Source organism: Perognathus longimembris, chromosome 1, assembly GCF_023159225.1.
Source record: "Perognathus longimembris pacificus isolate PPM17 chromosome 1, ASM2315922v1, whole genome shotgun sequence".
Taxonomy (NCBI): domain Eukaryota; kingdom Metazoa; phylum Chordata; class Mammalia; order Rodentia; family Heteromyidae; genus Perognathus; species Perognathus longimembris.
In genome coordinates, this window is record NC_063161.1 from 55,046,292 (window position 1) to 55,073,068 (window position 26,777).

The 26,777-nt window shown below is 51.3% G+C and overlaps 2 protein-coding genes and 1 non-coding gene across 3 annotated transcripts; 2 read left to right on the forward strand and 1 right to left on the reverse strand.

The window, feature by feature from the left end:
• Nucleotides 1-2,670: 2,670 nt before the first annotated feature.
• Nucleotides 2,671-6,262, reverse strand: Wnt1 (Wnt family member 1). The gene is made up of 4 exons (XM_048350711.1): nt 5,831-6,262; nt 4,880-5,133; nt 3,928-4,193; nt 2,671-3,163 (listed from the first exon to the last, which is right to left on the reverse strand). Exons 1-4 carry the CDS (start codon nt 5,932-5,934, stop codon nt 2,675-2,677), a joined length of 1,113 nt encoding a protein of 370 aa, XP_048206668.1. The 5' UTR covers nt 5,935-6,262; the 3' UTR covers nt 2,671-2,674.
• A 2,724-nt stretch (nt 6,263-8,986) lies between these two features.
• LOC125341769 lies at nt 8,987-9,091 on the forward strand. Its single transcript, XR_007209079.1, has one exon. It is a non-coding gene; the product is annotated as a small nucleolar RNA U13 (small nucleolar RNA).
• A 7,067-nt stretch (nt 9,092-16,158) lies between these two features.
• Wnt10b (Wnt family member 10B) lies at nt 16,159-23,197 on the forward strand. Its single transcript, XM_048350728.1, has 5 exons — nt 16,159-16,282; nt 17,175-17,286; nt 17,415-17,677; nt 19,436-19,809; nt 22,029-23,197. The coding sequence occupies exons 2-5, from the start codon at nt 17,216-17,218 to the stop codon at nt 22,485-22,487; spliced, it is 1,167 nt and encodes a 388-aa protein (XP_048206685.1). The 5' UTR covers nt 16,159-16,282; nt 17,175-17,215; the 3' UTR covers nt 22,488-23,197.
• The last annotated feature ends 3,580 nt before the right edge of the window (nt 23,198-26,777 follow it).

Here is a 26,777-nt window from a genome sequence, read left to right on the forward strand (position 1 = left end):
TTTTTTGGCCAGTCCTGGGGTTTGGGACTCAAGGCCTGAGCACTGTCCCTGGCTTCTTTTTGCTCAAGGCTAGCACTCTACCTCTTGAGCCACAGCACCACTTCCGGCTTTTTTCTGTTTACATGGTACTGAGGAATCAAACCCAGGGCTTCATGCATGCTAGGCAAGCACTCTACTGTTAAGCCACATTCCCAGCCCCACGATTGCCCTTTGAATGGGGGTGCTTCATAGATCCCACTGCTTGTTTGGTCCTACCTTGGGAGCTGGAGTTAGAATTAGGGACAGACTTAAGTATTGAGGAAGGGGTGAGTGTTTGTCTGAGGTTAGGATTAAGACTAGGGTTTGACCTAGACCAAGGGACAGGGAGAAGATTATGGTTAGAGATAGTTAAGACTCTGGGGCAGAGTGAATGACGCTGCTGACTCCGACTGTGACCATGAATGCACAGATGTGTGTCCCATAGGTGTTGTCAACAGTAGACTCCTCATTCTGATTCTCTGTGGGAATGGCTAGTTTATTGGTGTGTTTATGGACACATTTAAGCTTCCTTTTGGTTATAGTTATTGCTTGTGTTGTGTTCTAAGCCTCCTGTTTGTTTTCTTTCTTTTTTTTTTTTTGAGGGATAGTGGTACTGAGGCTTGAACTTGGGGCCTCTTGCTCTTTCCTTTGGCTTTTCTGCTCAAGGCTGGCACTTTACCACCTCTACTTCTGCCTTTTTGCTGCTTAACTGAAGCTTGAGTTTCATAGATGTTTCTGTCTGGGCTAGCTTGGAACCATGAACCTCAGTTCTCAGCCTCCTGAGTAGCTAGGATTATAGGTGTGAGCTACTGGTACCCAACACTTCCTGCTTCTTTCTTTTCTCCCTACCCTCTCTTGGGTCAAGACTAGAACCCTCACCCTGGTTGCTTGGATTCTCCTGCACCCAAGCTTGGGAGCAAGGGTCCTAGCACCGTGTTTCCTTGTCTTGTATGTAGGAGTCTAACTCCCTGACTGCAGGGAAAGGCCAATTTCAAGGCCCAGTGCCTCTACCTCAGGGCCAAGGTCAGCCTTTCTGCTTGGCATTTCTCAGTCTGCTTTTCAGAACATGATCCCTAGTGTCACTCCATGGGGCTACTCTCACAACTCTTCCAGGTAGGAAAAGTAGGCTCAGAGTTTGTTTCATCTCATGCATCAAGTGGGTATGTGGCCTTATCACACAGCCAGCTGCTAAAAAATAGGAAGAAGAACCCTGCAGGATCACTTGGCTTCTGACTAGATTCTTCTCTCAGGAATCCTGGAACCTCAGCAGCCTCACCAGGGTCATCCAAAGGTCAGAATCCCAGGGACTTCTTGCAAGGCCAGGGAAATAGCTCCCCAACAATGTACCTATTCTATGTGTTGTTCAGAAAGTAAAACATCCAAGCCTGGTAATACAAGAGTTGAGGAAGAAGTCAGACATCCATGGCTCACACCTAGCTACTCAGAAGGCAGTTCAAAGCCAGCCTGGGTAAGAAAGTCCATTATTATTTCCAGCTTAAAGCCAGAAGTGGAGGTTTGGCTCAAGTGACAGAGCACCAGCCTTGAGGGGAAAAAGTTAAGGGACAATATTCAGGCCCTGAGTTCAAGCCCCAGTACAAACAAAAAACATCTAAATTGGGAAAGGGACAGGACAAACTAAGCTATGTTCTGGATTCAAGGAAAAGCTACCAAGTCATTGATAAAAATAGATATTTTATTCTGCAGAGGAAGATACGACATGGGTGGGGGCGAGGAGCCACTAATAGCTACAGTGGACGGAAATACGGATTCCGGCAGGCAAAGGCATCTTTAAGATACTTGCGGGGGGGGGGGGGCGGGGGGAGGATGAGTTGGAGGACAAAAGGAGAGAATGGGAAGAGGATGCATTGGGGTTGAAGGTGGTCTTGGCAAACCAGGCTGGAACCCAGCACAATAAATAGTTTTATTTACAACAACCAAAAACTCGTGGCTCTGTATCCACGTTTCAGTGCAAATTATTTACACACTGATGAGGAGGCAGGACAGGAAGGGGTAGGAGGCAGCAGAGGGAGGCATGGCTCACAGCTGTTCAATGGCTCCGTGATAGAAGCTGGGAGAGAAAATGGAGATTTTTTTCTGCTGGGTTCTCCATTTTCCACATCATCACAGCTGCCCTTTTCACCCCTGCTTCAGCTACCGGTGGAGAGAAGAAAGGCCTTCATAAGAAGGCAAGGCGAGTGTTCAGGGTTTGCACCTCGGCTAGGAATGAGAAGGGGACCTGTAGGGACCCAGAGGAAGGAGAACAAGAGGGAGGGAAAGAGATAGAGAGGTCGCTGGCGCAATGGAGCTGACGCCTGCTCCCCCTGCCCGTGGGAGAGGAGGCGAATCCTTCTCTCACCTCCAGACCAAGCAGGGGCCCGTGCAACGAGGAGGAGGTCTCCCGCGGCGAGGGAGGGAGGGAGGTCAGGGCAGGTCCCTCAGGATGGCAAAGAGGGTTCATGCAGCCCCAGGCGAGTGGTTTGAGGAGTCCCCAGGTAGCGAGGAGGTGGGAGGAACAGGACGCCCGGAGGTGGGCGATTTATCAATCAAGGTCTGGAGTGGTAGCGAGTGTGGACTGGCAGAGAGCCATCTGAGGATGGCGGGGGGGGGGGGAGGAGGGAGAGGTAGGTAGGGCAGGGGAGCGAGTCCGAGCCACGCATCACAGACACTCGTGCAGTACGCGCGTGTGCGTGCAGTTGCGGCAGCTGACGTGGCAGCACCAGTGAAAGGTGCAGTTGCAGCGCTCGGTGACGCGCTGCGTGCGCGTGCGGTGACCCCGGCCACAGCAAAGGAGCTCGCAGCCGTCCAGCGCGGGCGACGAGCTATTGCAGGCGCGCCCGGCGGTGCCCGCGGTGCCCAGGCGGCCGCTGTACGTGCAGAAATTGGGCGATTTCTCGAAGTAGACCAGGTCGTGGGGGGAGGGGGGCTTGTGCGCGGGGTCTTCCGGCTCGAGGCGCAGCAGTTCGGCTCGAGAAGCTCGGTTGCTGCCTCGGTTGCCATAGAGGACCCGAGAGGCGCCGTCGAAGCGATCGCGCAACACGTCGCCCACGGCGCGCAGCGTGGGCAGCCGCATCCAGCAGGTGCGCACCGTGCACGAGCCGGACATCCCATGGCACTTGCACTCCTGGCGCATCTCGGAGAAGACGGTCTGGAGGGAGAGGGGAAGATCAAAGTGTCCCCAACACATTGTCAGAGCCAAGAGCCACCATCACCCCAGATACCGCCCCCTCCCGGACGCTGCCGGGACCTCAGCAAAAGCCAAAAGCCCGGGGCAGTGTGAACTGTCCCGCAGAGATTTGGTTCCCGGTCCAAATTCGGCTCCAAACAGGAGAGTCAATCTCGGCCTTTCAGCCTAATTTTCAAAATCGTCAGATAGAGGGGGAGGTAGGCAATATATTCTATGTGCCACATGGCTTGTAACCTTTCAGTAAACGTATTTTCCCCATTGGACCTGTGTGTGTGTGTGTGTGTGTGTGTGTGTGTGTGTGTGCTCGCGCCCGCGCCTACACTGAGGCTTGAACTCAGGGCCTCGGCTTTTTTTTTGCCCTGGTGGCTGACTGTCCCTAAGCATTTTTGCTCAAGGCTTGCACCTTACCACTTGAGCCACAGATCCACTTTTGGCTTTTTTGGTGGCTCATTGGAGATAAGAGTCTCACAGACTTTCCTGTCCGGGCTGGCTTCGAACCAACATCCTCAGATCTCAGCCGCCCGAGTAGCTAGGATTACAGACCTGAAGCCACCGGTACCAGGCAACACAGGTATAAATCCCTTTGCACTCGATCGCTGATGTCTTTTCTCCAGCGGCTCCCAAGCCTCCAGCTTTGTAGGGATGCCCTTCCCCAGCGCCCCTAGCCGCACTACCGACGTTTGCCTCGCTGCCACTCTGCTTACGGTGCCGTTTAGGGGACTTACCGTGCGGCCCGCCTCGTTGTTGTGAAGGTTCATGAGGAAGCGCAGGTCCCGCCCCTTCTCCCCGGAGTCCACAAACTCGCGACCGAAGAGGCGACCAAAGTCGATGTTGTCGCTGCAGCCACCCCAGTGCCAATCGGGACCCCCAGGGCCACGTCGCCGGTAGTCGCACGTGCAAGACTCGATGGAACCCTCTGAACAGGAGCGCGCCACCGAGTGCGTGACTCCCGCCGAGGTGATGGCGAAGATAAACGCTGTTTCCCTGCAGCCTGGGGAAATGAAGGCACCCGAGATAAGAAGGCGCGAGGGGCCCGGGCCAGCACGCCCCTTGCAGGGCTTAGGACCCAGCGGTTGGAGCCCGGAGGTCTGCGTGCACCGGCAGCGCAGAAAGCTGCTCTCCGGGTCTCACGGAGAAAGCAGGTGCGTGGGCACGCACCCGGGAACTCCGCTCATAATCACACCTTACCGAGACTCTTTCGGGGCGATTTGGGGGCCGTAGAACGGAAGTGGGACAACTCTAGAGGCAAAGCGGAAAAGAGGGGAGCGGAAGAGCTCTGCCTGGCCGAGACTTTCGTAGCCCTAAGTATCAGGTTGGCGCGGCAAGCTTGGCTGGGCACGAAGCACGGCATAGGCCCGCAGCGAGCAGATTCCCAGACATCTCCGAGAAAAACTGGGGAGAGGTGACCCGTCTCCCAGCACGCACGATCTGGAATTGCCTATGTCTTGGGGGGAGGGGGAGACTCTAAAAAAAGTTTTGTGCCCAAAGCGTATCTGGGGGAAAAAAGAAGCCTGCTAGAAAGGCTGGCCGGATCTAGCTGGGCACGAGGCGCTTGGCAGGTTGATGGTGAAACACTGCGGGCGCCTGGGACTCTTCCCTGTAACTAGCCCGCCTATGCCCTGGGGGTGACCCCGCGTTTCCCCTAGTCCCGGAAGCGTCGCCTTCCTGGGCACCCACCTCGGTTGACAATCTTGCCGAAGAGGTGGGGCCCCGGGGCCGTGGGGCAGTTCCAGCGGCGGTTCCGGAACTGCCACTTGCACTCGCGCACGGCGCTCTGCAGCCCACCGCTCACGCTGTGCAGGATCCCCGGGTTCTGGCGGATCAGACGCCGCTGCTTCCGGCTTAGCAGCTGCAGGCTGGGTTCCAGGACTAGTTGCAGACTCTTGGAGTCCGTCAGCAGGTTCGTGGAGGAGGCCACGTTCACGATGCCCCTGGTAGGAGGCAGAATTAAAAGTTCAGGCACCCTGTCTATGTCCTCTGCCCTCACTTGGGGGTCGGTGCCTGCGGAGACCGGCGGCAGATCAACAATAAGGTGAGGACTAGGTGCTCCTGGGCTTGCTAGTTCAAAGGAACTGTGCATTCAGGTTTTTGTGTCCCCAGAGGTCTGCTCCGAGCCCTGGCACCGGGGGCTGGACAGAGGCTGGACCCAAGAGGCATGGGGAACCCAGAGGCTGTATGTGTACTTTGGCTCTCCCAGCCTACTTCTGGTCCGTCCCTGCGAGGAAATCTTGGCCTATAGTCTTTGCCCATCCAAGGCATGAAATGTTAAGGAAAACCACCCTCTTCTCATCTCCTTTTGAAGCGAACACTGCTTGGATTCCTGACCTGAGTAGACCTGTGGGGTAGCCACCAGCATGAGGCCAGAACTGGGCTTCAAAGTGGACGCGTGATGCTAGATGGGAGTGAGCTTCTCACTAGAGTATCCTGGGTCTCAAGGGGGAGGGGGGTAGCAGATCATTCACCAACTTTGGCTGAGCTCAAGTCTCTGAGCCAGAGTGCCCTGTTTGTGGTGGAGTGAAGTCAGAGAGCCCGGAGAGTCTGTGGGCTGAGGGATCCCACAGCGTAGGAGCTAGAGAGGGCTGGCTGTGCGCCCCAGGACAAGTGGCGACCCCGCAACAACTCACTTACCACCATCGGCCACTGCTGTTGGCAGCCAAGGCTGCAGGCAGAGCGACCAGTACCAGTAGCAAAGTAGCAGAAACCCAGCTGGGCAGCAGAGCCCAGCGCCCCATGGCCTGTCTGGCCTTGCCGGTTCTGTGTTGCAGTTGTGGCTGGCTTTGGCTGCTGCCCGCGACGGTGGGACCGGACGCGGCGGTGGCGGCAGTGGTGAGAGTTCGCAGTCTGACTCTTAACAACCCTGGAGGCGGGCGGCGGGCAGCATGGTTCGCTGTCCCGGCTGGTGGGCTGAGGCGGCCGCAGCGGGCAGCACCGCCTCTTATAGTTGCGGCGCGGGCTGGAATGACGAGAAGAGGCTGCCCCGCCGCCGCCGGGACCCGCAATGTGGCACCAGGGCGCACCGGTCAGGGGCGCAAGACAATGGGCAGCGAGCGGGGCCGTGGCTCCCGCCCGTCTGAGCAGAGAGGTGACAGGCTGGCCGTCGGGGCTCGCCCCCCGCCCCCCTGCCTGGTGGCCCCCGCCTCCGGGTCTGCACTGGCCGCCGACCCCTCCCCTTGGGGCGCCCTCCCACGCGCGCGCCTGCCTCACTCTTCTTCGCGTCCGCAGCCCCGTCGGGGCCGAGCATCCGCCAGGGGGCGCGGCCAGTGTGCTTAGAGAGAATCCGCTTGTAGCCCCAACTGCCTAGCCCACATGCGGTGGGGCTGCCCCCTCGACGTCACCCAGGGCCCTCCGGCCGTGTCCTTTCTCTCTCCCCACAAGCCTGAATGGTGGAAGGAAAGCTGTGGTTCGGGCCAGCATCTCTGGGGAGACACTTCCCCGCCCAGAAACCCCCGACGGCTGGACAGAGAAGGGAAAGAGGAATAAAGGGGCATGGGTGGAGTTGTGGTCAGGGATTCCCGGGGGTGGGGTGTCGGGGTGGACCGACCAAGTGAAGCCGGCTGGGAGGAGAGACCTGGGGCGCCATATGGTCCAAGACAACACAAGTGGCTGTGTGTGTGTGTGACACACAAGTGAGAAGATTCATGTGTTATAAGGGTGCAAATTCCCCTATGTTGGTGTTTTCAGAAATTCCTAGTTCTGCAGAGGGAGAGTAGGAACACTTTCCAAAGGATTTTGAAGTTTAGCTCATCAAGAGATCATCGAGTTATTTGGTCTCAGTCACTGCCCCGGGCAGTGTGTCAGAAAGGGGGTGGCAATGACAGGAGACCCAGGAGCTTGGCTGACTCAGAGATGACTCAAGTAAATGAACAATCTATACTGATAACCTGTCCCCTAGCTATTTCTCTAGGCTAGGACTTGAGTCACACCTAGTAGACCTATACAACCCCACAAGGGTGGAAAGGAGGTTGGAAGACAGAGACTGTGGCTACTGGAACTACTCAGCAGTGGGAAGAGAGGAAATGAGCCAGTATTCTTTATTCCAACATCCCAGGAACAATTCCTTGCTCCTCTATTTCCCAGCGGTGTATATGGGGACTTAGAAGACCTAGCTCAGGTTTCTTTTTAAATTTTCTTTCTTCCTCCCTCCCTCCCTTCCTCCCTCCCTCCCTCCCTCCCTCCCTTCTTTCCTTCCTTCCTTTCTGTCTTACTTGCTTGCTTTTCTGCCAGTATTGGGGCTTGATCTTAAGGGCCTCAAGATTTCGCTCACAGCTGGTGCTCTATCACTTGAGCCACAAGTCCAGCTTTTTGTTGGTTAATTGTCTTTTCTGCCTGGGGTTGCCTTTGAACCCTGATTCCTCAGATCTAAGTAGCTAGGCTTACAAGCCTGAGCTACTGGTACCCAGCTTCTTTCTTTCCTTCCTGTTTTCCATACTAAGGAATTAACCTAGGACCTCTTAATTTTTATACCTTTGAACCATACCATTATACCTCCTTATCAAAATTACGTATGGACATCTATGTGGCCTCCAATAATCAATAGTCTTTTGTTGTTGTTGTTGTTGTTCCAGTCCTGGGACTTGAACTCAAGGCTTGAGCACTGTGCCTGAGCATTTGCACTCAAGGCTAGCACTCTACCACTTGAGCCACAGCTCCACTTCTGGTGTGCATGTGTGCTCCTCTCTCTCTCTCTCTCTCTCTCTCTCTCTCTCTCTCTCTCTCTCTCTCTCTCTCATTGGGCTTTCCTGCCTGGGTTGGCTTCAAACCACAATCCTTAGATCTCAGCCTCCTGAGTATCTAGGATTATAGGTATAAGTCACCAGTGCCCAGAAATAGCCAATTCTTAATTCTCATCTTTTATTTTATTTTTTGCCAGTTCTGGGGCTTGAACTCTGGGCCTGGGCACTGTCCCTGAACTCCATTTGCTCAAGGCTAGCACTCTACCACTTTAGCTATAGCACCACTTTTGGCTTTTTCTGTGATTAACTAGAGGTAGAAGTCCCACAGACTTTCTTGCCCAGGATGGCTTTGAACTACAAGTCTCAGATGTCAGCCTCCTGAGTAGCTAGGATTACAGGCATGAGCCACTGGCACTCAGCTTTAATTCTCATCTTAACCAACCTTCCAAGAGACATTGTTGGATATTGCCCCCTTCCTGCCTCCCCCCCATGGTACTGGATTTGAACTCATGCTTTCTAGGCAAGCACTGTAATACTTGAACCACTCTACTGGTCCTTTTTTACTTTGGTTATTTTCAACATAGAGTTTTACTTTATGTTTGGGATGGATAAACTGTGATCCCCCTATGGATGCTTCCCAGGAGCTTGGAATGACAGACCAACACAGAGTCAGACTCTCCTGAACTTTTTATTTTTTGCCTGGGCTGGCCTAAAACCATGATCTCCCTCTCTCCACCTCCCAAATACCTGGCATTACAAGATTGAGCCACCTTGCCTGTAAAGGTGCTGTTTCTACCACACTAGCTGCTCTTCTACTTGTCTTCTTACCTTGATCCTTTTTGTTTACCTAATTTCTAAACATTGTAGTACATTTGGGTACCTGTGGCTCATGCTTGTAATCCTAGCTACTCAGTAAGCTGAGATTTGAGGATCACCATTCAAAGCCACCTTAGGCAGGAAACCCCTTGAGACTCATCTCCAATTAATCACCAAAAAGATAAAAGTGGAGCTGTGGATTAAGAAGTAGAGCACTAGCCTTGAATACAAAAGCTCAGGGACAGTGCCAGGCCCCGAATTCAAGCCCTAGGACGGTACAAAAACAATTGCAGGGATCCTTTTCTGGTTCATAAGCGTGATGATTGGGTTCTCACAAGCTTGCATGACATGTGCCTCCTTCTAAACCTTGTTACAAAGTGGGCATATTACCTGTCTGACATTAAAAAAAACAAACCCAAAACACATAGTTGCAGGGGCTGGAGATTTAACTGAGCAGTAGTGCTTGTCTAGCGTGCTCAATGCCTTGGGTTCAATCCCCAGCACTACAATAACTAAGTAAATAAATGAATATCAGTACATTTAGGGTTCAGGTCAGTGGTGGAGCACTTACCTAGCATGTGAAGTACCTTGGGTTTAACACTCCCCCCTGCCCATGCCCGGCATAGCAAAAAATAAAGAAGTAAAAGAAGGCATATACTCCAGTTAAATCTAACTTCTCAGTCTACTCAAGCTTCCCCTGTCAACTTTGGGTCTCATTCTTTCTAGTTTATTTCCCTGGCCCTGAACACTGGTCTTACATATCTAATACTTAAATAAGCACCTTAAAATCCCAATATCCCAAACTGAACTTCTCCATTGGCTTTCTTCAGTCATTTCCAGCTCAGTAAATGGCAAGTCTATTCTTTTAGTTGCTCAGGACAAAATTTTGGGGACTGTCCTTGATGAATCTGTTTCACACTCTATGTTGAACCATTAGCAAACCATGCCTCAAAAATTTTTTTTTGTTCCAGTCCTGGAGCTTGAACTCAGGGCCTGGGCACTTTCCCAGCTCAAGGCTGGTGCTCTACCACTTTGAGCCACTGCTCTACTTCTGGCTTGGGGTGGGGCAGGGAGGAATAATTCATTGGAGATAAGAGTCTCACAGGTTTTCCTGCCCAGGCTGACTTTGAAACTTGATCCTCAGATATCAGCCTCCTTAGGAGCTAAGATTACAAGTATGAGCCACCAGCATCCAGCCCTGCCTCAATCTTTAAAATATATTCAGAGCCAGATGCCCATAATCCTAAATATTCATTAGGCTAAGATCTGAGGATAGCAGCTCAAAGCCAAACCAGGCAGACAAACCCAAGAGACTCTTATCTCCAATTAACCAGCAACAACCTGGAAGTGGAGCTGTGTCTCAAGTGGTAGGGCACCAGCTTTGAGTGAAAAATCTGAGAGTATGAGGCCCTGAATTCAAGCCCCACTACTGACACAAAAGAGAAGATGAAATATTCAGAATCAGAGCCATTCTTCCCCTTCTAATGCTAAATACTATTATTCCCAAAGCGAATACATATTGCCTTTTGCCTGACTTCTTGCAATAGCCTCCTAACAACTCTATATATGCCCTTGCCCCTGACAGCCTATTCCCCAAATAGTAACCAGGGTCACCTGTTCTCTCTCTCTCTCTCTCTCTCTCTCTCTCTCTCTCTCTCTCTCTCTCTGTGTGTGTGTGTGTGTGTGTGTGTGTGTGTGTCCTGGGGCTTGATCACAGAGCCTGGGTGATATCCCTGAGCTTTAAAAAATACCAGCAGTAGCACTTTACTACTTGAGCCACAGCTTCGCTTCCAGCTTTTTGGTGATTAATTAGAAATATGAGTCTCATAGACTTTCCTGCCCAGGCTGTCTTCAAACATGGACCATCATGTCTCAGCCTCCTTAGTAGCTAGGATTACAGGTGTGAGCCACTGACACCTAGCTGGCTCATCTATTCATTCCCCTGCTCACAATTTCCCAATCATTCCTCATCTCACTCATGAACCAAAATCTTTACAATGGCCACCAAAAGATGGCCCAAATGGCCATTGGGCATGTACCTCTCTATTCCTCCAACTTCATTGTTTACCAATCTTTCCTTTGTAGACTTCTCCACTGTACCCCACTTACCTCCTTGCTCATTCTTTTTTTTTTTTTAAAGTTCATGAGACTCTTATCTCTATTTATTTATTTATTATTTTTTTTGCCAGTCCTGGGCCTTGGACTCAGGGCCTGAGCACCGTCCCTGGCTTCTTCCTGCTCAAGGCTAGCACTCTGCCACCTGAGCCATAGCGCCCCTTCTGGCCGTTTTCCATATATGTGGTGCTGGGGAATCGAACCGAGAGCTTCATGTGTAGGAGGCAAGCATTCTTGCCACTAGGCCATATTCCCAGCCCTCCTTGCTCATTCTTTAAACATACCATTTGCATTCCTTTCTCAGAGTCTGTGCACCTGTCTTTTCTGTCTTTAGGAAAGTCTTTCCTCAGATATCTTCATGCCTTTGCTCCTTCATCGTCTTCACTCACCCTTTGTAAAACACAATACCATTCCCAATCTCCTTTCCCCTATATTTTTATTTGTATCATCTTTGGTTTTAAAACAGAACCTTGTGCACAGAATGAGTGGAAAGTGTGTGAGAATAGTAACAATAATAACAACAACAATAAAATAGCAGAGGGAACCATCCCTACATCAAACCTGAGGAAAGGAAACCAAGCATCCCATGGGTGGGATTGGGAAGGAAGGAATGAATGAAGCAGGGAACAGATATTGCTAAGTAAAAGAAATGTAAAGTACATATCACCCCAAATGGAGAAAGTATCTGTATTGTTAAAGATAGACTTCATAAGCTATGTAGAGTAGAACAATTTTCATCATTGTGAATGTCAAAATGTATACTGTTAAATATATGTAATAACTTAGCCCCCCCAAAAAGAAATGTTAAAAAAAGAAAGAATAAAGAAATGTACTTTCCTTACATTAACCCCTCTGTACTTCACTTTGATAATAAAGAAGGGAAAAAAAAACAAAGAAGCTTGTGGCCCAGGCTGGCTTCAAAGTATACAAGCTTCCTGCTTTAGCTTCCCAAGTGCTGGAATTACATGTGGGTACCATCACATCTGTACATATTTCCAGTGGCTTGAAATAGAAAATTCAGTAGCAAAATTACCCTCTAGAATAGAAATAGGGGGGCGATATTGAAGGGGCAAGGCGTTACTTTTTTACCTTGGGATCTGCAAAAGTAGCAGGAGACCAAAGTTGAGAATTTGTGGGCGACTGAGCCTACTTCCTTTGAAACACCAACAAGCAGTAACATTGCCCTCTTGGCCTGAGAAGGCACAGCTCATCCCATCCCAGACAAGAATGTGGGTAAAATTCCCTCTAGGGTGATCTAGAAGATTAGTTGAGGTCGACTGCTGAATAGAGGGCTTCCTAAGAGTAGGGTAGCTTGGCTGGGGGCCTCTGGTGCCCCCGCGTGGTGGCTTTCGGCGCTGCAGCAGAAGGCGTGTGAGGTGGAGGGTAGGCAACACCGCTGAGCTCACCGCCGCGGGCGCATCCATCCCTCCCGGGCCTATAATTTGGGTTCCCCGAGCCTGGCCGCCCCTATCAGCGGCTTAGCAACAGATGAGTCACCCGAGACCCCGGGCCAAGGCAAACATAGTAGGGGGAGGGGGAGAGGAGGTTCCCTAAGGCTGGCCCAGCTTTAGCCACCGCCTCAGTTGCTAGATCCCCCAATCTCCAGGGGCCCCCACTCTTTGCTTTGACCCCCGCCCTCCAGGGCCCCAGAGTTCTTCCCTCACTGTTCTTGCTACACCCTCCATCTCCATGATGGGAAGAGCAGTGCCCTATTCTCATTAAGAGCAAAAGGAGGTCAACTAGCTCCCATTCCCTCCCTGCACTGATGGCAGCCCCTTTCTTTCCCCCTCCTGTCACCCTCCCAGCCCTTGTCAAGGTCTCTCTGGTTCCCGCCCCTCCCTTTCCTGGAGTTGGCTGCGTGCTTGGGGTATTAGGCAATGGGTGTGCACCCGCAGCCCTCTCCAGGCCCCGCCTGTCCCACCGCCCCCTAGCTGCCTGCGGGTCAGTGCTCCGGCCGGCCAACCGGTCGGGCCGAGGGCACTGTGGGCCAGCTCAGGCCACCCAGTAGGCCGGCCTGTGGCCTCCTATCCCAGAGCTAGGCTTCAGTGGAGAAAAAGAAGCAGGAGTATAGGTCCTTGCTTTGGAACAGTGCAGCTTGGGGGAATCCCCCAGATCACTAGGCAGTTAAAACTAAGGGTGGAAGTTCTGACTGTAGCTCCTTCCTGACACCTTGACTAAATATTCTGGAATCTGATAAGATAGCATCAGAGGGGGGAAAAGAAATAAATAATAATAAAATAAGGCAAAACAAAATCTTAAACATGAGCAGGTCGCAGGTGGCTCATGTCTGTCATCCTAGCTACTCAGGAGGCTGAGATCTGAGGATCATGGTTCAAATCAAACCTGGACAGGAAAGTCTATGAGACTCTTATCTCCAATTAACCACCCAAAAGACCAGAAGTGGAGCTAAGGCTCAAGTTGTAGATTGCTAGTCTTGATTTTAAAAGTCCAGGGCCAGTGGCCAGGCCCTGAATTCATGACCCAGGACTAGCACTAAAAAATAAAAGTAAGTAAATAATTTAAAAATTGAACATGGGGCTGGGGATATGGCCTAGTGGCAAGAGAGCTTGCCTCGTATACATGAGGCCCTGGGTTCGATTCCCCAGCACCACATATACAGAAAACGGCCAGAAGTGGCGCTGTGGCTCAAGTGGCAGAGTGCTAGCCTTGAGCAAAAAGAAGCCAGGGACAGTGCTTAGGCCCTGAGTCCAAGCCCCAGGACCGGCCAAAAAAAAAAATTAAACATGAAGGGCTGGGAATATGGCCTAGTGGCAAGAGTGCTTGCCTCATATATATGAAGGCCTGGGTTCGATTCCTCAGCACCATATATATATATATATATATATATATATATATATCTATATATATATATATATATATATATATATATATAGAGAGAGAGAGAGAGAGAGAGAGAGAGAGAGAAGACCAGAAGCGGCACTGTGGCTCAATGGCAGAGTGTTAGCCTTGAGTAAAAACAAGCCAGGGACAGTGCTCAGGCCTTGAGTTCAAGCCCCAAGACTGGCAAAAAAAAAAAAATTTAAACATGAAGAAGACCACAGGTATACGGGGAAATACAAATGTCTGTTAGGTGGGGAAAGGGAGGATGAAAAATTCCTTTCTCTCTTTCTTTTGTCAGTGGTGGGCCTAAACTCTGGGCCTGGATGCTGTCCCTGAGCTCTTCAGCTCAAGGCTAGTGGTCTACCACTTGAGCCACAGCATCATTTCCGGTTTTCTGGTGGTTAATTGGAGATGAGTCTCAAGGTCTTTTTTGCCCAGGCTGGCTTTGAACCGTGATCCTCAGATCTCAGCCTTCTGAGCAACTAGGATTCCAGGTGTGAGCCACTGGCATCTGACTGATAGGAAATTTCATCCCTCATCCAAGTCCTCTAAGGACCTGGGTGGAGTCCTAAGCTTACATACAGGAGAAAGGCTGAGAATGGGGATTGCTGAATCCACGTGTGAGGATGGAACCTCCTGGGACAGAGCTGGCAAATTGGAATGTCATCAAAAGCCATTAGAAGCTTCTGCACGGGAGGGAAAGTCTGGAGTTTCCCACTTCACAAGTAGGGAATCAGAGAAAAGTAGCCTTTGGTGGTCCAGACCTGTTCCGGCCATCGACTATGGCCTTTCACCTCCCAGCCTGTTCAGAGCCTAACACATAAGATTAGTAAAAATCCCAACAAAGCCGGTTTGCTGGTGGTTCATGTCTGTCATCCTAGCTACTCAGGAGGCTGAGATCTGAGGATCATGATTCAAAGCCAGCCTGGGCAGGAAGATCTGCAAGGCTCGTATCTAAAAAAAAGAGAAAAAAGCCCAAAATGACATTGTGGCTCAAAGTGATAGAGCACTAGTGTTGAGCAAAAGAGCTCAGGGATAGTGCCCAGGCCCTGATTTTCAAGTCACAACACACACACACACACACACACACACACACACACACACACACATACTGAATCTAAATCCCTGATGTCTTGGCAGACTGATCTGCCTCCAGCCAGTGTCACTTCTTCAGTACCAGGCAAGACCTGTCAAGGTGCAGACTGGAAGGCGGCTGCCCCAACAGCACTGTGATCAACCTGGAGCTTCTGCTTACTGGGGAGTGGGGGGTGTCTCTGAGTCAATGCGCCTCGGGTGCGTGGGGCCAGCCATGCTTTGGGCTGCGGTCTGGCAGGGGCTGGGGGCGGTTGGGAAGCCTGGGGCCCCTCTCTGGCAAAAATAGTCCGAAGTGGTTAGAGCTACGAGGGTGAGTCAGGCGGGAGTGCGGTGGCGCCTAACCCCTTCACTGCCACTGGAACTCCTTAAGGCTTTTTTTTTTTTTTTTTGCCTGTACCGGGGCACCCCAAGACTGGGTTCTTTCCCAGTTGTTCTTGAGCTGAGCTCAATTTGGAAACTTGAGCCCCTTCTCAGACCATATGAAGAAAATCTGCAAGCGTGGAGCAGGAATCTCAGCCATGAGAATTGCAACCCCAAGATTGCCAGGAGACAGACCCTTGATTGCCTACCAGGGAAGAGAGGTGCAAGGGCAGATCTTTGGAACAACCTGAGGTGTGTGTGTGTGTGTGTGTGTGTGTGTGTGTGTGTGTGTGTGTGTGTGTGTGTGTGTTCCAGGCCAAATTCCGAGGCCAAAGTTGATCCCTCCCAAGGGGTAGGCTTGGGCTCCGCGGTGGGCGGGGGCCGCGCGGCGCGGCGGAGGCGCGCGCTTTCCCGCGGGCTCCGGGTGACCTGCGGTGCGCTCGCCCGCCCGACTCACTGAGCGACTGTCCAACGCCTGAAACCGGGAGAAAGTCCAGCTCCGTCCTCCTCTTGTTAAAGGAGCTCGACATCCACCCCGCTGTCGGTGGAGAAACTGAGGCAAAGGGGAAATGATGAAAGAGTGCCATTTGGATCGGGTCCTGCCTTCTTCCTTGGCTGGATCCTCGAACCCTTCCTAACAGCTTTGGGAACCCCCAGGAGCAGGTGAGAGGGACTTAGAGCCGTCTCCTCCCTAAGTGGTGCCAAGCGTGAATCGGGGCGTCGGGGGCTAGGGTGTGTGTGTGTGTGTGTGTGTGTGTGTGTGTGTGTGTGTGTGTGTGTATACGCTGGAGGGGGGGGAGCAGAGGGCTGTGTTCCCCTGGTCAAGGCGGGGGGTGCGAGGGGGTGGGGTGGGGATGCCCGGGGCTCGGGGAGGGGCCGCAGCTCCGTCAGCCCCAGTTGAGCCGCCTGTAAGTTAGGAGCTGAGCCGAGCAGAGCCCCCAGCGCTCTTCTAGCTTGCTGGTTCTCCCGATCACTCCCTCCCTTCTTCCTCCCTCCCTTCCTCCCGGCGGCCGCGGCGGCGCTGGGGAAGCGGCGCAGAGGAGTGGCCCGGCCCTGGAAGAATGCGGCTCTGCCGAGGGGGCAGAACCCGATCCAATCTCCCCACGGCTTAGAGCAGCCCAAGCGGAGCCCAGGCGACGCAGCCGCGCGGGTCGCAGACCCTGCACCCGAACCACTGGAGGTAATGGGACCTAGGAAAGCAAGGGAGGCCAGAGAGGTACACATTTGGGACCAGACCGGCACACGGATAAGTCAGTCATTACAGATACACATCCACCCGCAGGAGCGCAGACACACCGAGAGAGCCAGAGATATTGCTAGAGATAAAGGCAGGGAGAATAAAGGAGTGTCTCAAGATTTAGAGGGCAATGAACTCGAGAGCAAAGGGGTGGGGACCGAGGCTGAGAAACGTGGGCACCAGAAAGCATGTCGTTAGGGGAAAGGGTTGGGGCGGGGGGGGGGGGGGGAAGGACAACGCATCGGTGACAATGTCCCTCATGGGCGCCAGGTTTCCTTCAAGGCCTTTGTCATACCTGGAGCCTCTCCACTTTTCCTGCTGGGTAGGCGAGGGCATAAAGTGGTGTGGGGGGGGGTGAGGCTGGTCTTAGACCCTTCTGATGGAGCCTGCCTGCCATTGTCAGCACCTGGAGACGACACCCTCTCATGTAGTGGGGAACCCCCTTCCTGATCTCTCTCATAAGGGTGGGGAAGCCAGTTGTGGGGCCCTGGAAGAGGGAGCAGTGGGTGAGGTTCTGAAGTGAGAGAGAGTTGTAGTGTCCAACTGTCGTCTGAGTGTGCGTGTGTATGTCTGTATCTGTCTGTGTGTGTGCCCGGCATTGTGTCTGACTGGGTAGGGTTCGGGGACACTCTTGGAGTTTTCTTTTAAAGGCTCTAGAACTCAGGACTCTGGGAAGCAAGGGTGTGTGTGATTCTAGTTGCTTTGTTAGGGGGTGGGCAAGAAAGATCAGTGAGGTGGCATTGATGGCTCAGGACACCTAAATAGAGCATCCTTAGGTTCCTGGGGGGGGGGGGACCCTCTTCCAGATCCCTCATCAGATCTTCTCACCCCACAGGCGGTTGACAGATCTACCCAGCGGAGCCTCCGGGCTTCGACATGCTGGAGGAGCCCCGGCGGCCACCGCCCTCGGGCCTCGCTGGTCTCCTGTTCCTGGCCTTGTGCAGTCGGTGAGTTCCCCCCTAACCCCCCCCCCCCCCGTCTTCCAGCTGGGATGGAGGAGTGGGGGCAGGGGTTGGAGGGAGTGTGAGGTCCGGACCACAGACCCCACCCCCCAAGATGCCTTCTCGGTTCCTAGGGCTTTCAGCAATGAGATTCTGGGCCTGAAGCTGCCGGGTGAGCCACCGCTGACTGCCAACACGGTGTGCTTGACACTGTCAGGCCTGAGTAAGCGGCAGCTAGGCCTGTGCCTGCGCAGCCCCGACGTGACTGCGTCGGCGCTTCAGGGTCTGCACATTGCTGTCCACGAGTGTCAGCACCAGCTGCGCGACCAGCGCTGGAACTGCTCTGCGCTCGAGGGCGGCGGCCGCCTGCCGCACCACAGCGCCATCCTCAAGCGCGGTGAGCTCGGCAGGGCGGGTCTGTGCTGCCGTCCAGGCTAGGGAGTGGGTTGGATTGGGGGGGGGGGGGTAGGGGGAGCAGGTAGAGGCGGGAAGGGACCGGTTCACCGCTCTGAGCGGGGCCTCTCCGGGAATTTCCCCCCTCGCAGCGGTGCAGAGCCGGCTCTGGCCAACCGTCTGCGCCCCTTCAAGCGCCTGACTTCCACCTGCGCGCTGCTGGCAAGGCAGCTGGGTGCCTGCCCCCCTCTCCTGCCTCCACCCGACGCTGTCTGGGTTGCACCTGTGAACAAGAGATGCCCCAACTTTGGGAGCTTCAAACGTCCTCCCTTCCCCCTCCCTCATTTTTCCTCTCCTTTCCCTCTCCACCGGGACAAGCCCAGGCCGGTGTCCCCAGAGTCTCAGCGGGGGTGGGGTGACGCCCCCAACCGTTTAAGGGTTAAACCTGCTCCCCTAATTGCTGGGGTTCCCAGGAGCCAAAGCTGGGAACAAAGACCCTGATGGCTTTGAAGCTGGGGAGCAGCCCCTTCCTCTGTGCTGTGGGGGCCCCAGATGTCACTCACCTGAGCAGGTGAGGAATGACTGCAGGGGTGGTGAACAGGCCACTGGCGGCCTGGTCTGGAAGGGGTGGTCTGGGGGGCTCCTTTGCCTCTCCCTATATCCTGCTGGAAGTTCATGCCCTGGGGAGCAAAGATCCATGGGGGCTCAACCTGGCGATGGGAGTCATGCTTTGGGGACTAGGGGGTTAATAGGCAGCTGCCTACTGCTGGGGAATTCCCAAGACTTGTGCAAACAGCTTCGCCTTTGGAGGATTGGGGTGGGGTGGGGGGGGGGATCATGAGGCTGGCCCGGGAGCCCTGGATCCTGGGGTAAGAGAGGCCTAGGCTCTAAGGGGGTGATGTCTTTTATCTTCTCAGGGCACCAAAGAGCCCTTGCTTAAAATGAAGCAATAGACTGACCCCTCTTTTGCTAGGGGGTCTGGTGTAGGCAAAGGCTTCAACATCCAAATGATGAGCAAGTCTATTTAAACCTGGGAAAGTGTTGTCATCCTGAGCCTCAGTGGCCCCCCAAAACATAACAAAGAGGCCAAGGTTTTAAGAGGGCCTTAGGGAAAATCACTCTCGCCTCTCTCCTCCTCCTCCTAGTATTTTATAGGGTAATGGCAGGTTAGGATAAACATAAAGGGCAGTCTTGAAGGGCAAATATAAAACTGGAACCTGGGACTGGGGAAGGCAGCCCCACAGCTCCAGTGTGTTGGGGCTGTTCCAGTTGTAGAGGGTAGACTGGTTAAAAGGTGAATTTAAATAACTAAAAAAAAAAAATGAAAGAAGAACCTCTAAGAGTTCAGCTTGGCACACCTCACCCATCATCCAAGCTCCCTGCAGGGCTGGGGAATTTCTAAGTCTTTCAGATGTAGAACTCCTTGAAGACATCTTCAAAGTCCACGGGGACTTCCTCACAGTCATCTCCCAATCTAGGGGGTCTCTGCCTCTGGGCTGACTCTTTCATCTGCACCTGAAAAATCACGGGCTTACAGAATGTGAGACGGGGCCTCAGAGATCTTCTTGGGCCCATGGATCTCCCTTTATAAATAAGGAGACTGACACCCCGTGCTTTCTTTCCTGCCCCGTGACTTTGTTCTCCCAAATCACTCCTCTGGTTAAGATTCAGTTTGAAAATGTCTGACAGGGAGGGTGACGACATCCCTAATCCCAGCTGCCACACAACCTCCTTTGCACCATCACACCTTTCTCATCCCCAGGTTTCCGTGAGAGTGCTTTCTCCTTCTCCATGCTGGCGGCTGGGGTCATGCACGCAGTCGCCACGGCCTGCAGCCTGGGGAAGCTGGTGAGCTGCGGCTGCGGCTGGAAGGGCAGTGGTGAGCAGGATCGGCTGAGGGCCAAGCTGCTGCAGCTGCAATCACTATCTCGGGGCAAGAGTTTCCCCCACTCACTGCCCAGCCCTGTGCCTGGTGCAGGCCCCAGCCCTGGCCCTCAGGACACATGGGAATGGGGCGGCTGTAACCATGACATGGACTTTGGAGAGAAGTTCTCTCGGGATTTCTTGGATTCCAGGGAAGCTCCTCGAGACATCCAGGCACGAATGAGGATCCACAACAACAGGGTGGGGCGCCAGGTATGTGTGTGCATGTGTGTGTGTGTTCTAGGTCTCTCCAGGTTTCCTTCCTTCCTTCCTTCCTTCCTTCCTTCTTTCCTTCCTTCCTTCTTTCCTTCCTCCCTTCCTTCCTTCCTCCCTTCCTGTCTGTCTCTCTGTCTTTTTGGCAGTCATGGGGTTTGAACTCAGGGCCTAGGCGCTGTCCCTGAGCTCTTGCTCAGGGCTACTGCTCTACCACTTTGACTCACAGCGCCACTTCTGGTTTTCCAATGGTTAGTTGGAGATAAAAGTCTCAAGGAGTTTCCTGCCCAGATTGGTTTTGAACTGTGATTCTCAGATCTCAGCCTCCTGAGTGGGTAGAATTACAGGCATGAGCCACCAGCGCCCTACCTACCATCCCCTGGTATTTCTTTTCCATTTTCTTTTTCTTTCCTTTGTCTCTCCTCCTCCTCCTTCTTTTCCTCCTTTTTGGTGCTGGTACTAGGTTATGAACTCAGGGCCTGGGTACTGTCCCTGAACTTTTTTACTCAAGGCTAGTGCTCTTCTACTTGAGTCACAAGCCACACTCCCATTTCTAGCTTTTTTACAAAAAGTTTTGTTTTTTTGTGTGTGTGTGGGGGGGGGTCAGTTGTGCAGCTTGAACTTAGGCCCTGGTTGCTTTCCCTGAGCTTTTGTTTTTGCTCAAGGTTAACATGCTACCATTATAAGCCACAGCTCTACTCTACTTCCCCATCTTTTTTTTTTTTTTTTGCCTGCCCTGGGACTTGAACTCAGGTCAAGGGCTAGGTGTTGTCCCCAAGCTGCTTTGTGCTCAAGGCTAGCACTCTACCACTTGAGCCATAGCCCCACTTCTGGCATTTTCTGAGTAGTTTTTTGGAGATAAGAGTCTCATGGGCTTTCCTGCTAGGGCTGGCTTTGAACTGTGATCCTCATATCTCAGCATCCTAAGTAGCTATGATTACAGGCTTGAGCTACCAGTGTTGGCTTTCCCCAGTTTGTTGATGGTTAATTGGAGATAAGAGCCTCACAGACTTTCCTGCCCAGGCTGGCTTCGAATTGTAATCCTCAGATCTCAGCCTCCTGAGTAGCTAGGATTACAGGTACAAGCCACTTGCACCCAGTGCCCTGTGTCCTCTCTTTCCTTTCCCTTTCCTTTTCTATTCTCTTTCCTTTTTCTCTTGGTGATGGAGTTTTTCTGTTTGGTCTCCTATGTCAGCCTCTTCAGTGCTAGGATTACAGGTGTGTGTCACCATGCCTACTTCTCTCTCTCTCTTTTGAAGACTGACTAGATTGAGTCTGAGATTCCCAGCAGAATAACTGGATGAGGTATGACAGGAGATCACTGCTTGCCGTCATCAACAAGTCATCCAGCCTAGGTTTTGCATCTGTGGAAAGAGCCTGAGGATAACCCACAATTACAATGCTGTTAAAGCTGAGCTAGCAGACAGTGAGCCCCATATACTGACTAGTCCTTAGGTCATTACATAGCAGCTGTTATTACAGCTGCCTGTTCTACAGGCTTTTGGGGGTGCCCTGGGTCACACTTCCCGTTTTATCAGTACTTATTCTGGAAATAGCACTGGATGGGGAGTCAGGACAACTGATGTTCAGTCCTGGTTCTGTTACTAGATAGAGATCAAATGGGCAAATCACACTGCTCTGGCAGTCCTCCAGTCATAAAGAATTACCCTTGGCTGGGAATGTGGCTTAGAGGTAGAGTGCTTGCCTAGCATGCATGAAATCCTGGGTTCAAGTCCTCAGTAGTACATAAACAGAAAAAGCTGGAAGTGGTGCTGTGGCTCAAGTGGTCCTAGCCTTGAGCAAAAGAAGCTCAGGGACAGTGCCTAGGCCCTAAGTTCAAGCCCCAGGACTGGCAAAAAAAAAAAAAAAGTTTCCCTTTCTTTTCTGATAATCTCTTTGTTCCTTCCTTCATTCTCTATACCCTTCCCTCTCCTGTGTCCATATATTCTACTTATTGCCTCCTCCTCTGCCTCCTCCTTCTTGTGCTGATCCTGGGTTTTAAAATTGTGGTCTGACCACTGTCCTCAAGGCTAGTGCTCTACCACTTGAGTCCCAGCTTCACTTATAGCTTTCTGGTAGTAGGAGATAAGAATCCATGAGCTTTCCTGCCCTGGCTGGCTTCGAACCATGATCATCAGATCTCAGCCTTATGAGTAGTTAGGATTACAAGGAGCACTCAGCTTGCTGCCTTCTCCTTCTTTCCCTTCTGATGCTTCTAGGTGGTAACTGAAAACCTGAAGCGGAAGTGCAAGTGCCATGGCACATCAGGCAGCTGCCAGTTCAAGACATGCTGGAGGGCAGCCCCAGAGTTCCGGGCCGTGGGAGCAGCGTTGAAGGAGCGGCTGGGCAGAGCCATCTTCATCGATACCCACAACCGGAATTCTGGAGCCTTCCAACCTCGCCTACGTCCCCGGCGCCTCTCAGGAGAGCTGGTCTACTTTGAGAAGTCTCCTGACTTCTGTGAGCGAGACCCCACTGTGGGCTCCCCTGGCACAAGAGGCCGGGCCTGCAACAAGACCAGTCGCCTGTTGGATGGCTGTGGAAGCCTATGCTGTGGGCGTGGGCACAATGTGCTCCGGCAGACACGCGTTGAACGCTGCCACTGTCGCTTCCACTGGTGCTGTTATGTGCTGTGTGATGAGTGCAAGGTCACAGAATGGGTCAACGTGTGTAAGTGAGGCTCAGCCTCCCCTTGGGGCTGGATGAGAGGGCATCTGTTCAGTCCTTTGCTTTCTGTCACCAATCTACATCCCTGGAAGCTCCAAGTTTCTACCCAGAAACAGCTTGGATGTGTATGTGGGAACAGGTGAGGTCTGTGCTATGCAGCCATGTCCCTACAATTGGAAGGCCATCCAGTGATGAAAGCCATCACCACCTTCTGCCCCTTACACATCTGAATGGACTGAGATGAAATGCACTGTATTGCTGCCCTCTTCTCAGCCCCCAGGGGCTCTTTAACTCTGATTCATATTCTTTCTGGCTGGGGAGGCCCTATAGTTTGGCCACTTTCCTTTCCTTAAAGGATAAACCTAGGCCTTCTGGGACACTGTTAAATCCTATATCTAAAAAGAGACCACTCCCTCCTACTTGTGGTTTCCAAACTCATCTACCACAATTTGGATGCCCTCATATGGGCTGGGAGTCAGGAATTGTAGAGATGTTTTTCTTGGGGAAAGGATGGGGGCAGGGTGTTCCACCCCAGAGTCTTCAGAGAGTCTTTGATTCAGAACCTTAGGGAAGATGTCTTTCTCCATTCATGTTAAAAAGAGTCTCTCTAAAGAAAGGGTTTTACCTGGGACTCTTGGAGTCTTTTTTTTTTTTTTATTCAGCAAGAGGGGTGGGACTGGATAATTTATTGTACTGAGACTTGTTTGAAATGAAAATAAATTAAACTATTGACTGGTGGACTGATGACATATCTAGACACACTTGGGATGCCAGCTCATGGTCTCTTTGTTGTACATTGTGGGGCTTGAACTCAGGGCCTGGGTGCTGTTCCTGAGTTCTTTTACTCAAGACTAGTGCTCTACCACTTTGAGCCCCTTTTTGCTCAAGGCTAGCACTCTACTTCGTGAGCCACAGCACCATTTCCAGGTTTTTGTGTGGTTAAATGGAGATAAGAGTCTCACAGGGACTTTCTGCCCTGACTGGCTTCGAACTGCGATTTTCAGATCTCAGCCTCCTGAGCAGCTAGGATTACAGGTGTGAGCTACCAGTGCCCAGGTGAATTCTATACTCTCATACTTGATAACTTCATTTATGTATATCTTGCTGAGTTCCACACAGGATTTGGAATAGTCCTCATGACTTAATTGACAAAATTTAGCTTGTAAAACCAGGAGGGAATTCTAGGGAGGGAGGGCTAGAGATCCAAGTGTACCATCCTTCACAACTCAGTGCCTCAACTCCAGTGATCACTTTGATCACTGCCTTCAACAAGGCTTGAGCTTTTTTCCTTTGTTCTGTAAAGGGTAAATGTACTAGGCTATTTACATTATGGTCTTTGTCTTCTATACTCAACTCTGCCATAATGACTCACCTCTGCTGCTATAGGCAAGCAGTAGCCACAGGAGGGTGTGTGTGTAGATGGAGATGGGGGAGAAGTAAAAGTAGCCATTGACCACAAATAAATGAATGGGAGTGTCTGTGTTCAATAAAACATAATTCACAAAAATTGACTGCAGAACCATATGTAGTCCTCTAGCTATAGTTTGGTTGGCCCTTATCCTATATATTAGGAAGCCATCTCTCCTTTGATGGTACTGGGATTTGAACTCAGGGTCTCTTGCTTATTCACTTGGGTGGCACTCTATTGCCTAAGCCATGCCTCCAGCCCTGATTTTTGCTGGTTATGTTTTGCAGATGGAATTTCACAAACTTTTCTGCCTGGACTGGCTTTGAATCCTTGTCCTCTGGATCTTAATTTCCTGAATAGCTAGGATTACAGGAATGAGGCACCAGTGTCCAGCTGATGTATGTACCTTAGCTCTGAACTATGACCCAAAAGGGCAGGTACTTTATTGCCTTAAAACAAGAGGACTACAGAGATAAGTGTAAGACAGATGGGAAACATACAAAAGGGATTTCTATGCTCAAAACTAAATATTTGCTTTTTGTCCCTCTTGGGTTGTGAGGCTTGAACTCAGGGCCTGGGCACTGGTCCCTGAGCTTTTTCCCTCAAGGCTAGTACTCTACCACTTTGAGCCACAGTTCCACTTCTAGTTTTCTGGTGGTTAATTGGAGATAAGAGTCTCCAGACTTGGGACTTTCCTGCCCAGGCTGGCTTTTGAACTGAAATCCTTGAGCCTCAGAGTAGCTAGGATTACAGGTGTGAGCCACCAGCACCCAGCTACTGAGTTGTTGTTGTTGTTTGGTGGCACTGGGATCTGAATTCCAATCATACTCCCTAGGCAAACGTTGCTGAGTCATGCCTCCAGCTGCTTGTTTGTCCTAATTTGTTTCAGTTGTGGGTCTTGAACTCTGGGCCTCGGATTTTTCACTAACTGCTGGTGCTCCACCATTTGAGTCACACTTCTACTTTCAGCTTTTTTGCTATTTAATTGGAAATAAGCCTCTCTTGGATTTGCCTGCTCCAGCTGGTGCTAAACTAATCTGAAGCTCCTGAGTAGCTAGCATTATAGGCATGCACATTCTGCACTCTGCTGTTGGTTTTTGGGTTGGCCCCAAACCAACTAGTGATTGTGTTGCCTCAGCCTCCTGAGTGCTGAGGTTGCAGGTACAGGCACAGACCACCCAGCTAAATATGGAATACACCCTCTCTCCCCAAAACCAGCAGAGCTATCATGCTCCACCACTGAATTATTTGCAAATGTATCAAAATACATCCTTATTCAGGGTTTCTTCATATTTAATCTTAGTAAAATAATTCCTTTATCTTTAAGTGATAATCACAGTGAATAGAATTTCTTTTGTTCCAGTCTCTCTATTCCTAGTCCAATATCTTTGAAAATAAATTTTATCTTTTTAGTATAAAATGTGAAACAATGAATAAGCAATACACATTCAGAACTTTATATGGTTAGAGGCCTTCTAGATTCTGATTTTTAATGTTACTGCCTTTGTTGGGGAATGTAGAAACAATTTCACTTCTCTAAGAAGAAGATACATTGACTCTATACAATTACCCTTACTTAAGTCAGGCAAAATAAGATTAGTACCAGAATAGCAAGCATTAAGTTAGGGAATAATTTTATAGCTTTTTTTTTTTTTTTCCAATACCGGGGCTCCAACTCAAGGCTCAAAACTAGTGCTCTGCCACTTGAGCTACAGTGCCTCTTCTGGCTCTTTGTAATTTATTAGAGATAAGACTCTTGGGACTTTCCTGACTGGGCTGGTTTGAACCATGATTCTCAGATCTCAGCCTCCTGAATAGCTAGGATTACAAGCGTGAGCCACCAGTGCCTGGCTATAGCAAATTTTTGTGTGTGTGTGTGTGTGTGTGTGTGTGTGTGTGTGTACACGCCAGTACTAAATCTTTTTTTTTTTTGCCAGTCCTGGGCCTGGCTTCTTTTTGCTCAAGGCTAGCACTCTGCCACTTGAGTCACAGCGCCACTTCTGGCCATTTTCTGTATATGTGGTACTGGGGAATCGAACCCAGGGCTTCAAGTATACGAGGCAAGCGCTCTTGCCACTAGGCCATATCCCCAGCGCCAGTACTAAATCTTGAACTCAAAGCCTAGGCACTGTCCCTTAGCTTTTTCCCTCAAGGCTTGCTCTGTATCACTTGGGCCACACCTCCACTTTCAGCTTTTTGCTCATTAGCTGGAGATAAAAGTTTCATGGATTTTCCTGCCCAGGCAGGCTTCAAATTGTGATCCTCAGATCTCAGCTTCCTGAGTAGCTAGGACTACAGGGTTGGGCCATCAAAGCTCAGCTATAGCAACAATTTATGTCCTAAATTTTCACTTGAGCACCGAAAATTCTGGTTTGGAAATTTGGTGGTGCTGTGAGATAGTCCATCCTTACTTCAGGTACTTGCTGAATTAGTCTCTTTAGGAGGAGGGGAAAGAATAAATGGATACAGTAAAAATGGGTATAGAATATAACAGACATATCTAAAGACCATACTGAGGGGGAATTTCTTACCTTCAGAAAGAGGAAAAGGACTCTCTAATGAAGTTGTGGCAAGAATACTTCAACTTTCTCCTGTTTCCTTCCTCTGTAGTGCCTTTGGCTCCCTCTTTTCTAGCTTTCCCACTCCTTTCATCAGACACACTCTGTGGCAAACTTAAGCCCCAAACCACAACCTTGACAAATTCCAAATGGATTTTGTCAGCAAGGCCAACATCTCCCTGCCTCCCACTCTCGGCACACGCGCTGGGCTTGGGCCCAGGCCTGGGGTCAGTGATGGGGTGGGAGTATACAACCCACAGAACTAGTGGCTACAATTTCAAGTTTTACTAGGCTCCAGTGGCAGCTAGAGGGAGAGGAAAAGCCTGATAAACTCT